The 13,899-nt window shown below is 34.5% G+C and overlaps 1 protein-coding gene across 1 annotated transcript in view; it reads right to left on the bottom strand.

The window, feature by feature from the left end:
* The window catches only part of LOC150095666 (two pore channel protein 1-like), a 355,100-nt gene that overhangs the window by 35,799 nt on the left and 305,402 nt on the right, over positions 1–13,899 (bottom strand). Inside the window, exon 21 of the mRNA XM_090409936.1 lies at positions 10,037–10,152. Within this exon, the coding sequence (XP_090266062.1) occupies positions 10,037–10,152 (116 nt within the window). The remainder of the gene's footprint in view (positions 1–10,036; positions 10,153–13,899) is intronic.

Genomic DNA, 13,899 nt, shown 5'->3' on the forward strand with positions numbered 1-13,899 from the left:
GGAGCAGCGAGAGCCTTTAGGGCACTCTCACCTCTTCCCAACCACAGACAATGGTAATTAGATAGCCAAAATTCCCTACGATAAAGCTCGTGTGCGTAGGTGCACGGGTGGGATGGCAATTCCCCACGTTAAGAGCAGCATTATTTCAGTAGTAACATCCCTACTGAGCATACTCCTTAGGCAGTCTCTGTCTGAGGCCTGCCAGACCTGCATATTATCACTAAGTGACTACAGGAATTATCAAGTGTGCAAAATGCACTCACCAGGCTTCCCCTGGTGATTTAAAGCAGCCATCAATGGACTCACACCAACGAATTATGCTACTGAAAAAGAAAATCAAAATGATGCCTTTACAGGACATCTGGAGGCCACTTCTCCACATCAAGTGTTGCTATTAAAGCAATCACCTTTGGGACCTCTCTGTGAGGCCAGCCGGACTCGGTGTGGCGTGAGCTGTCTCCGGGAATTAACTTCTGTGCATTATGCACTCTCCCATCTCAAAATAGATTTTGCCAGTTAATCTTCATTCAAAATATAATCCTGCTAGATAATAATAAAATTTTCTTACGAACTGTGCATTATGCACTCTCCAATCTCACAGTAATCCCTTAAAATTTGGCTAGTTATATATTCATTCAAATAATAACCTGTTATTTATAAAATACTACTCACAATCATTAATTAAGTGTCCACCTCAATGAGAGTCATAGTTTACTCCCTCCGATCACCCACGATCTTAATTGATATTCTTTCACTTAAACATTCATAGCACTGGGTAGAAATCACATTGCGTCAACACCTCTCAAAAACCATTTCGCAGTAGGCTTTGTTTTAATTAGACAGTCGGATTCCCCTGGTCCGTGCCAGTTCTGAGTCGGCTGTTAGTTGCCGGCCGAAACGGTCGCGCCAGACGGGCCATTCCACGAGAAGGCCCCGACGCTGGTCCGGGCTCAACCGTTCCATCACTGGACAGTTTCGCCCAGTCCCAGTGCAGTGCCATACCCGCTTCGGACCCCACCCCGACCGGCCCAGTCCTCAGAGTCAATCCTTGTCCCGAGGTTACGGATCCGTCTTGCCGACTTCCCTTACCTACATTATTCTATCGACTAGAGGCTGTTCTGTAAGTATTGTAATCTAAAAGTCCAGAATGAAATAATCTTTATTCATTTGTTAAAATCACCCAGTTATGAACCACAGAAGAGTTGGAAAAAACTGGTTTGTGTCCAACCGCTAATTAATCACAAAATCTAGGAATAATGGATATGACTTGTAAGTTGAAATACAGGCATCCATCAAAGATGTAAATTAATTTACTCAAGTAATTTTTTTTTTCCTAATACTTTCTTAACATAATGTGAAAGGGAGATAACATGCAGTATACATTCTGATGTCTTCTAGTTATTAGTCTGAAACAACAAATTCTCTCCAACAGAAAGATCTGAGTCCATATTGGTGGAAACAAAGATTAGGCCCAGATTCCTCCACAACATCTTCCACAGGGAGACCTTGTTATCCCCTTTACTATTTAACATCTACATGTCTGACTTACCACATACTAGCTCAAGCAAATATGTATACGCTGATGATCTCCCTATCCTACACCAGTCTACCTCCTTTGTCAACCTGGAAACAACCTTGAACACAGACCTGAACATCCTGGAGGTGTACTTCAAGCAGTGGTACCTGAAGCCAAATCCAACAAAAACTGTGTCCACAGCATTCCACCTGAACAATGCAGAGGCGAATCGACATCTCAACCTCTCTTTCTGACAAAATGGTAGAACATGAGCCTCACTCGAAACAACTTGGAGTGAGCCAGAATGGAAGCCTAACCTATAAAAGGCACATCACCAAGCTGTCCAACAAAGTTAAAATGAGAAATAATATCATCTCATGGCTTGCTGGAACAACCTGAGGTTGTGGTGCTGATGTCTTGAGGTCATCTGCATTAGCCCTTGCATTCTCTGCAGCAGAATACTGTGCCCCTGTCTGGAAAGAAGTGCACACACTAACATTATAGACACCCAGCTAAACTCTATCATGTGCACAATTAGTGGGACACTGAAAAGCACACCTCTCTCCTGACTGCCTGTCCTATCTAACATTGCTTCACTAAATATACAGAGAACCCAAGCCTAGATTAAAGTATTTAATAAAGTAATGAGCAACCTACTCCTGCACCAGACTCTCTCAAATCCACCTGGTATTTGTCTAAAATCACAAAACCCTTTCTGGTCCATGGATGAACTTTCTTCAACTGCCTTACCATCAACATCTGACATGTGGAGAGAACTCTGGTCCAACAATCTTCCAACAAATGGTTTCCTGGTTGAAGATCCTTGTGCTCTGCAGCCTGGTTTTGCCCTTCCTATTAAGATTTGGTCATCTATCAAAAGGATCAGAACTAACCAGATGTGGCTACCTACTGCATAAATGGAGACTATCAGACCACTCTTATTGTGACTGTTCCCCCTGTGGCTCAGATGATCACTTATATTGTGAATGACATCATGGTGGTGGCCTCCAGGACATCCACAAGGTGACAGATGAGGCCCTGGATTGGCTTTCTGGTCTGGACATTGACCTGTAGCTGCTTTTGCCATAAGAATAAATAAATAAGAAATAACAAAACTGTGTGCCTCAGTTGTATGAAAAATATAACATACTGCTTGCTTATAGTAAAGAAGGCTGTGGATTTAAACTGGATGAAATAACAACTGCTTATTTTATAACGTTTGAGTTAATTTTATTTTTCTTTGTAACATTATCACTAATACCAAACATCAAAATGTAATTTACATAAAGGATATATGCTTTCATAGATAAATTTGACAAAGATACACATAATCAAAATGGTCACAGACTGCAAGATTTTGTCATTTATAATAATATGAGAATAATGAATTTGATGTTTAAGCACAAGGAAATACTTGGTCAGCCAGAGGATGTAAACCAATAATTGACTACATTATCATACATTTTAGACGTAAGAGCATACTGAGACTTTGAATTAAACTCTGATCATTATATGGTATCAGCAAAAATTTGATTTAAATCAAAGTGGCTAAAAATTCTTATCAACTGAGTTACAAAATTTCTTCAGTACAGGATCTCCATGTTAGCCAACAATATCAAAAAGTACAAACTTAAAAACAGGAACTACACATAAATCAAGTGACATAAACGAGGAATGGGAAAATTTGAAACAAATTCTCACAAAAGCAGCAACAGAAAGCTTAGGAATAAAGTACAAATGGATTAGAAAAAGAGGACTACAACACTGGAACAAAGAAATAGAAAATATAACGAAAACAAAAAAAGGACAGTTAGTAAAAATGGCTAAATTCCAGAACAATAGAAGCAGAAATAGAGTATAAAAGAAACAGTGCAATTGCAAAATGAGAAGTAAGGAAAAAAATAGAGAAAGATGGAACAATTTCGTAACAGAACTAGTAAAGGATATATTTAAGCCACACCACCCAAAGCCTATAAAGTAATAAAAGATAAAAATACAAACAATAGAAATATAAAAACAAAGAATGAACTAACAGAAAATATCACAATGCTAGAACTGAAAAATACAATAAACCAGGAGAAGATAATATAAATATGGAACTTTACAAAAATGCAGGTGAAAAATTTAATGAAAGATTTCTGAAATTTTTTAATATGGTTTGGATGTCTGGGAAAAACTCCTAACTCTTGGAAAAAAGCACAGGTTATCTCATATCTATAAAAAAGGAAATAAAGACAATTGCAATAACTATAGGGGAATTAGTCTGCTAAATACAGGACATAAAATATATGCAGGAATACTAAAATAAAAGCTAGACAGTACTATAGAGCAGTGCTTCCCAACCGGTGTGCCACGAAAAATTTAACCACGAAGTCCTGATTATGGGACAATGGTACCAGAGAGATAGGCTGCCGAATGGTTCCCTTTTTTGCTTTATTGCTCTTTTCTAGCTATGCATGTGTGAAGGCGACCTACCAGAATGTCATAGGTGCCATTCCTCTCATTACTCCCTCCCTCACATTTTGCATCTACGATTCAGAAGATCATTACTATGCTTCAGTTCCAACTCGTCTGTTGTGTTGTGAGAGTACCAGTCAAGTGTTTCAAGAGTGTATCATTTTGGTAAGAACTGCATTCAAGTGGATGTTCAGTGTTGTTAAGTAGTCTGTGTAAAACACCTTAGCGGGAATGTCTTATTGCATCTTTTTCTGAATTTGTGTTTTAACAAATGTGATAGTTTGTGGAACATAAGTCGAATTGTTATTATTTGCTGACAAAGACGCTTTTTTCTGTTACCGTTGATCTATAACATTCGTTTTAGCTGAAGCTATAATGGTCATACAAGAACCGGTGTTTATTTTATCGCATGATAAAATAAACACCGGCGAGTCATTTTTTTCTTATAGTTAACGATTTTTTCGTAATGTATTTTCTTCGGAATCAAAAGGTATGAGATATTTTTTGGAGAATGGACGCTGACATTATGAGTTACAAAATGATTAATGTGTAATTTGTATAGCTTAAGCTTGGTAAACGTAGACTTTCTGTCATTAATAGGCATTTTCCTAACATAGTTTTGCATGTTCCGGTATTTTGGATGCCCTAGTTACAATGCCTATTTGATATCCTCGATTATAATGGTATTTTTAGTTTGATGTGATTTATATCTTTCTATTCAATGGCTTGTTTATTTGCATATATTTTAATTCTATTAAATTTAATTTTCAGTTACCCACAATAATGGACAAATATTTAAAAAAATCCGAAAATTCATCAAATTTGCGAGCCCAAGAAAGTGAACCAAAGAAAATGTTTAAGCCACAACACAGACTATATAAAGAGGATTATCTGAAATTTGGTTTCGTGTGCTCCGATAATTCATCTGTGCCTCAATGTCTCATATGCCTGGAAAAGTTGTCAAATGAAACTACATCGATACCTTTCTACCAAGCACCCTTCATACATAGATAAGGATTTTAACTATTTTAAATGTCTGCGAACTCAAATTCAAATGCAAAGTTCTTTCAGCCACAACGGTATCTAATGGAGCTCTAGAAGCAAGTTACAAAATCGCGAGATTGATAGCCAAAGCCAAGAAGCCTCACACAATTACAGAATCGCTCATTTTACCAGCTTGTGTGGAAATTGTCAAAATTATGCTTGGAATCGATGAAGGAAAAGAAATTGAAAAGTACCGCTTTCAAATAATACGATCAGCAGGTGCATTAAAGACATGTCAGTTAGCATAGAAGGAACACTAATCCAGAAAATTTGTGAAGTTAAGAAATTTTCCTTACAGGTTGATTACTTAGGTTAGCAACTGTTGTCAGCTAATTGCACTTGTTCGAATTCCTGATGAGAAGGGTTGAAAGAGCATTATTTATTCTGTAAAGAACTTCAGAAACAAACAGCTGGGAAGGAAATCTTTAAAGTGATCAATGAATATTTTGATACAAACAAAATTTCATGGAAAAATTGCATAAGTTTATGTACTGATGGCATGGCTGCAATGACAGGAAGGGTCAGAGGCTTGGCGTCCGAAGTTCGGTCTGAAAACTCTGATGTTCAAATAATACACTGCTTTATTCATAGAAAAGCTCTTGTGTCAAATAGTTTACCTCTAGAATTAAAGTCCACACTTAATGACATTATAAAAATGGTGAATTTGATCAAAAGTAGACCACCTCAATCGCATCTTTTTTCAATTTTATGTGATGAAATGGGATCAGAGCATCAATCTTTGTTGTTCCATACTGAAGTTCGTTGGCTGTCGAGAGGGAGAGTTCTGTCCAGAGTTCATGAGTTGAAAGAAGAATTAAAAGTATTTTTTGAGGGTAACTCTCAGTATTCAGCTAAGTTGGAAGACAATTAATGGCTGCAAAAAATGGCCTACTTAGCTGACATATTTGAATACCTAAATTAACTTAATCGAAAAATGCAAGGACCGCTTGAGAATATATTAACTTGCACTGACAAAATTAATGGATTCAAAAACAAAATTCAACTTTGGAAAGATGTGGTGAAAAATGGTTCCCTTGAAATGTTTAGTCCGTGTTGTAGTTCGAATCCTAAAAAAGAACTACTAGAACTTGTAGATCAACACCTATGCATGCTTGAGAGAAAGCTTCATCACTACTTTGAATTAAAAAAGACAAAGAAATTCAATTGGGTTTGAAATCACATGGCATTTGATTTATCAGTGAAAGAAAAGAAGGAGTTATTAGACTTAGAAAGTGATCGTACCCTTGAAGTTGAGTTTAAGGATGTTTTATTATCTCAATTCTGGGTAACTGCAAAAAAAGGAGTTTCCATCCATCGGCAAAAAAGCTATAAACATTCTTTTACCATTTGCTATAACATACATGTGTGAACAAAGTTTCTCTTCTATGCTCACTATCAAGAATTTAAAGAGATCATCATTGAAGAGTATTGATCATTAATTGCATGTGGCTCTTACGAACATATACCCAGATATAAAAAAGTTGTGTTCACAGAAACAAGCCCAAGTATCTCACTGAAATAAGAAGGAAATATATGTATTAACTGTGGCAAAAGAATATTGTAGATATTTATATTAATACTTAAAATGTTTATTTTGTCATTAAATTATTATTATTAGCATATTTATACATAGTCAGTAATTCTTTTGTGTATAGTTAATTTTACTTTTGTATTTTCACATAGTTTTATAAAATAAGTGTTCTAAAAATTTAATCACAGTTTCACTCAGTCAAATCTGCGATATAAAAACTATGTCAAATATCAATTACTGAGGATGTACGGATTAGGTATTTTCATTCCATTGTTTCATTTATTTCGTGCTTACGACTGCATAAGAAGACTTATCTGAAATGTTTATGTATTATAATGCAAAAATATTTGAAAGAAAGATCTTATTAATTGAATCACTGTATGAAATAGAAGAAATTAATCATGTTAATAGAAAAATGTTCCTTCATAGTGTGTTGTGAAATTATTTATGTTTGTGAGGTGTGCCATGACGTGAAAAAGATTGGGAAGCACTGCTATAGAGGACAAAATGGTTTCCGAAAGCTGATCCTGCATAGATCTAAAATTACTGTATTTTACGATAGATAATGCATGCGTTATCTATACAAAAAAGTCTAAATTCGTTAAAAATGAACATCCGCGGTATACATATGAAAGGTATGAGAGGTAAATCAAATTAATAAAACTAAGGTAGAAATATTACTTAATATTTATTGAACATTACACTATTCAAATCCAAAAAATTCTTCATCAGACTCAATATTGAAAGAATCAATTGAGTTAAAAATTTCGTTTGGTATTTCTTCAGCTTCATAATCATTGTCACCGGACACCACTGCATTCCCTTGTGCTTTAATGAAACCAAATCACCATCGGTGGCAGTTTGGAACCATCTGCAGTTACGCAGAGAACCACAGTAAAGTTAAACCTTTCGTGCCCTGCTGTAGCAACTGAAACCTCTTTTGCTCCCTTCAGATTCACAGTCCTAGAACTAGGCATGTCAAAACTTACGGGAACTTCATCCATATTCGCAAAGTGATAAGCATCAACCCCACACAAGTTTTCTCTCAGAAACAAAAGAAATTTAGCTACTTTCACTTCTCAGTCACACGGCAAATTTTGTCCAACACTAGTGGAGGAGCGCACACTTAAATTGTTTCTCTTCATAAATCCAAAAACCCAAGATGGGTAGGCCTTGAAATCCTCTATATTATTGTTTTGCGCAAGTCTTTTCAATTCCTGCAACACATGGACAGAAGATATTCTCATACCTTTAGCTCTTTCACTAACAACCCAATCAAACAGTTTTTTTTTCTATGGTTGGCCACAAGCACCTTCTAAACCTCATAGCACGTTTCCTCGTATGTAAACATTTCAGGACTGTTTCAGCCTTTCGCCATTCACGAACACCACTTTCTCCAACACTGAACAATCTATCAGCTTCACTATTCCCCTTTTCCTTTGCTACTTCAACCACTTCAAGCTTGAACTGCGTTGTGTAAGATTTTCTCTGAGAATACTTCTGTCTTCCATGGGTAATTCAGATCTACTAACAATGTAACTAGTTACAAGAACACACAATAAAGATTCTTCCTAAACTTGGTTGTTGAGATGAAATCCTAAAATATTTTATAACAACCATTTAAAAGGACATTTAAAAGATTTTTAAGAATAAAATTAATAAATAAATCAGAACAATTTATTTATTAATTTATTACTAGCAATGCACATGCTTTTAAAGAATTCCTCTATCCTCTGTCTGTACTTCCTAACTCTACCGCTAGTTGGCGCATGTGCATTAGCTATACATCAAAAGGAGTGATGAAAATGTTGGAGGTGCATGTTATCTATCAAAAAATATGGTAATAGAAAAGAGAAGAGAATTTCAAAAAGAAACGCATATTGGCCTTTATTGATTATGATAAATCCTTTGACAAAAATTGTTTAAAATATTAACCAATTTAAATATACCAAACCAACTTTTACAATCCATTCAAGAAATATAACAGGAAATAAAATAGCAGTTAAATTAGAGCACATCTCAGAATGGAAAGATATATCGAGAGGAGTATGTAGTACCCTCTCACCTCTGCACGTGGATAGACATGTGTTTGTCACACATGTTGAATTGGATTTAAATGGTAATGATGCGAACACAGATTGATAAGAAAAAAACTATTTATTAACTTAAAAGCTAATATTTTGCTGGTATTATATCCAGCATCTTCAGAGCACACAAACAAAGTTTGTTACAAATGCGAGACAACCACAATCCGGTGTAACCTCTCACCTCTGCTTTTCAGTATGTATATATATAAAAATAAAATTGTAACAATCTGGAAATAGTATAACCCATTTGATATACAAATAATGTATACCCACAAATGAAGATAGATACACTGCTATTTGAAGATGATCAAATAATATTAGCTACATCAGAAGATGATTTACAAAGATCATTAAAATCAAAACAACATAATGACAATATCTAAAGAAAAAACAAAAATAATGGCATTCAAAGGAGAAAATCCAATAAGAAGCAAAATAGTGATAAAATATTAGAAAAGTAAATACTTTCAAATTCTTGGGATGTGATTGATCATGTGAAGAAAAAGATATAAACACTAAAATATCAAACTTTGTCAAAGTAAATGGCATAATAAATAATATATTTAAGATATTCCAAATACAAAAACACATTAGAATCAGACTATATAATGTCTTGTCAAAACCAACTTTACTATACGAAAGTGAAACATGGACCATAAAAAGGAAAGATAAAAAATGAATTCAAACAGCAGAAATGAATTTTCTCAGAAAAACAGCTGGATATACCAAGTGAGACCATAAAACAAATGAAGAAATTCTACAATTCCCTGAAGATAAAACCAATTAATTACTACATAAGATAGTATAAACAAAAATGGACAGAACATTTAAATTGGATGGAAAACAGCAGACTACCAAAAATATTATACAGATATAAAATAAGTGTGGAAAAAGAAGAATCGGAAGACCACGAAAGAGATAGCAGGAGGGCTAAAATCCATGTTAGGAAGAAGAGAATACATATGCCTTCACCTGACAAACTGCCATACAGTAATTTCAATAAAAGAAACATTTCTGCTCTCAAACCAAATCTGATAATTATCACTTGTTCTATAACAAAGAAAATAATATTGCATCATGAATAGATCAGAACTAAACAAGCAGGAAGATCCCTCCCTCCCCCAAAAAAAACCCTTTGAAGAGTCAACTAATTTTAATCAACCTACTAGTTTCAAGAATGCAGTGTAATGTCACTAAATTTGTATATCACACTTGTTTATATTTATGAATTTAAGCATACATATGTATATGTATGAATTTAAACATACATATAGTATAGGAGAATATTAATTTACAATAATATCACATAAACATAGTTTTATAAAAAATATTTTATAAAAGAAAAGCATTAATAAATGGTTTTCTTTTTTTTTCATTTAATGATCCAAAACACTAACTTACCATAGTAATCACATAGAATCCCATGAAAAATATTCGACTCCAATCTGTTGCAACAGCAGCGTAACCATTCATGATGATAAACCAATTATTTACAACAGTTAGCACAAACAAAGTAACTGAAAAAAAAAAAAAAGTTTTTTAATAAAAACTTCAACAGAAATTAACCATATAAAATGGAAGAATATGTACACAAAGTTACAAAATAACTAAAGTTCATGACAATGTCCATGTGCAATCATACCCTTCTTAGTGAGGGTATGATCGCACTTTAGAGTATAATTTTCATTATATTTTAATCTAAGGTCCAAGGTCTGCCACTATATAAATGTACTATAGGTCAGAAACCTTTTGTGTGTGTGGGATTAATACAAAAAGTAGTTATAATTCCTTTCATAAAATCTTCTTGAACTCTTAATTTAGAACATATTAATTATATTTTAAACACCAGAAATGCATTAAAAAATTATTCTAAACATCTATACCCAAGAATTAACTCTATCCATAATACTTGAATCTGCAGTCACCAAAAAGTTACAATTCACACAAGATGCAGCTCCATCTTTCTTCTTCGTCTATGATATCTTGTGCTTTTAAGCGTTGAGATTTTGCCAAAGACATTTTCATGCTGTCCTGACCAAGGCTTGTTCTTTTGCTTCTTTCCAGTTAATTCCCTTTTCCAATTTTTCTTTAATTTCCTTTTGCCAACCTTTCCTGGGCCTGCCTATGTTTCTTTTTCCTATTTTCTGGCTTTCATATACAGTTTTTGCTATTCTTCCATCAAGATGTCCAAGCCACCTCATTTGGGCTTGTGTTATGAATTGGTTCAGAGGTGCAACTTGAACGCTATCTCTTATAGTTTGATTTCTTATTCATCTAGTCTTCTTTTTCATGCCACTTTCTTAAGATATTTCATTTCAATTGTTTGTAGTTTATTTGTTTCCTGTTGTTAAACGCCACGACTCGCAACTGTATGTAATGTTGGTACAAACACTGGACGATACACTGCCATTTTGGTATTCTGGTTAACTTCTTTCTTATCTAGGAGTGGGCCTTTCATTGCATAGAATAGCTTTGTTGCCCCCTCTTATCCTGTTGTTAATTTCTGTGTCTAGTCTACCATCTTCTTGTATATATGATCCCAAGTATTTAAATGAGTGAACAGTTGATGGTTCTCTATTTTTATTATATGTTTTGATTGGTTTCTAGATATGGTCATTGTTTTGGTTTTATTTATATTTATGGTCATATTCCTTTTCTTTGTTTCTTCATACCAAATGTTGATGTTGTACTGCAAATCTTCAGCTGTATTTGCTAGAATCACTACATTATCCGCAAAAGCCATGTGTGAAATCCTGGTTTCTTTCAGTTTCCTGTATCCTAGGTGAAACTTTTTTTGTTTTTTTGCTTGGCATGCCTTTAAAATTTCATCCATTACTATAATAAAAAGAAGAGGGCTGAGGATACAGCCTTACCTCACTCCTACATTTGTTTCAAATTCTTTTGATCAATTATTACAGGTTCTTACATAATTTCTATTACTTTTGTACAGGCTTTGTATGGCTGCTATTAAGTTATCTTGTAACTTGTTTTTCTTTAATGTTTGCCATATTAAGTGCTGGGAACTCGGAGAAAGGCCTTTCTGAAATCTATAAAACATGCATGTAGTTATTATTATGTGACACCTCCAGGGAGAGTGTGCCAACAGCATCAAATGATTGGTCCCCTACTAACTGCGCTCAAACTAGCTTAACTTTTTGTGAGCCATTAGTAGCAGAGGCTCTACCAATCAACCAACCTTTGCTGTTCTTTTCCATATTCCAATGTTTTCTCTGATATTTGTCTAAGACTGAAGAGAAGATCCTGTTTGCTTCTATTTTTTCGAAAGCCATATTGCATTTTGTCCAGTGTATCCTCTATTTGGTTCCTAAGCCTCTCTTTTAAAATACGGGCATTAGAATTTTCCTGGAACGCTTAGAAGCGAAATCTCTCTATGGTTTTCACATTTACAGTTATCTCCTTTTTTATATATAGGGATTATTATTGCTACTTCCCAGTCTTTGGGAATAATTTTCTTTTTCCATACAACATTGAATAGATGTAAAAGAAATTTCATGGCTTTCATTCCTAAATTCTTTACCATTTCTGGTGTTATTTGGTCATGACCTACTAATTTGTCCAGTTTTATTTTATTCATTCCTGCTAACAGTTCATTTGCATGAATTTCTTCACTTTGATCTTCTTCTATTTTGCTTGCATGTCTTACTCTTAGGGTTGTATTGTTTCTGTGTCCTGCATCTTCCAATAATTCTTGGAAGTACTGTTTCCACCTTTCCACAATGTCTTCGGGATTGGTGAGTAACTTTCCATCCTTATTTTTGATAAACTTTATGGGGCATTCTTTCTCTGAACTCATTCTTCTTAAAACATTATAGAAGGGTTTTTGGTTTCCTTTAAAATTTTGTTCTAAAGTATATCTGAAGTCTTCCCTGCATTTTCTTTTCTCTTCTTTCACTAAGGTTTTAACCTTATTTCTTTGGTTGTTGTATAGTTCTCTATCAACCTGCAGCTTTGATGTTGTATATCTCTTCCACAATTGCTTTTTTTTTTAAATTTCTTCTTTTAGTTCTTCAGTCCACCAGGGTGTTTTATGTTTCTTCTATTTATTATTTATTGATACACCACAAATTTCTTTGCTTGTTTCTAGAAGTGTTTTGAACCTGCACTATAGGCTTTCTACATCTTGGCTTCTATTTTACTTTTATACTCAATGGCTGTTTCTTCTTTCTTTAGTTTGTAGTTCTTTATCTTAACATTTATTCCTCTGCTACTTTTTCTGCATTTTTCAACTTTTATTTTATGGATCGTTTCCAATACTAATAAGTAGTGGTCACTGCCTATTTCAGGACCTCTATAGACTCTTGCGTTTTTTGTATACTTCCAGTACGATCTGCTTATGATGGCATAGTCAATTATAGATTTTTCATTTCTACCGGGCTCTTCCCTGGTAAACTTATGGATTTCTTTATGCTTGAACATAGTATTCGCTACTACTAAATTATTTATAAGGCAAGATTTATTATTCTTTCTCCATTATTATTCCGGGTTATTTCTTCTTGCAATCCCAACACTTGTTTCGTTTCCTCATCTACTTGATTCCCTACCAGGCCATTAAAGTCTCCTAGTAGTATAATATGCCCTTGAACTTCTTCGATTGTTTTTTGTAAGAGTTCAAAGAATTCATCTTTAATTTCTTTATTAGCATTATCATTTGGGCCATATGCAACAATTACAGTGAATACTTGGTTATCTGATTTAAAATCTATAGTGATTGTCAACAACCTTTCATTTATTAGTTGCCATTTAGTAATATGTTGTTCAAGATCTGGTTTAATTATGCACGCTACCTCTTGTTTTCCCCATTCTCTTGGGTTTACCCCTGAATAGAAAAGTATATATATCCATCTTTCATTTTCTGGCAACATTGACCTTTCTTTTTTGTTTCTGTGACTGCTAGCAGATCCAATCTCGATTTTTTAAATTCATTTATTAATTCGTTTTCTTTTCCACGTAAACTTTTAATGTTCTATGTCATTTCTTTTAATGGGTGAAATTTTAAGGTGTGTAGGGGATTAGCCTTCAGCACCCAAGTCTGGTAGTAGGGTTGCCACCTTCGAGGTCCCCAAACCGGCCTATGAGAGGAGTGCTATCTTGTTGGTCTGCAGGAGGTGTTTTATTTCCTTCATAGTAAACTATGATGAGAATTTCCCGATCTGCCACCAGGGGCGTGTGCGATGGGGGTTACAGGTGTCCCAACATGGGCCCCATCTTTCTTAACAATGGAAAATAATGACACTTTCACAGAT

The sequence above is a fragment of the Typopeltis vanoorti genome, chromosome 20 (genome assembly GCF_054136105.1).
Source record: "Typopeltis vanoorti isolate ZY-2024b chromosome 20, IOZ_Tvanoo_1.0, whole genome shotgun sequence".
NCBI lineage: Eukaryota > Metazoa > Arthropoda > Arachnida > Uropygi > Thelyphonidae > Typopeltis > Typopeltis vanoorti.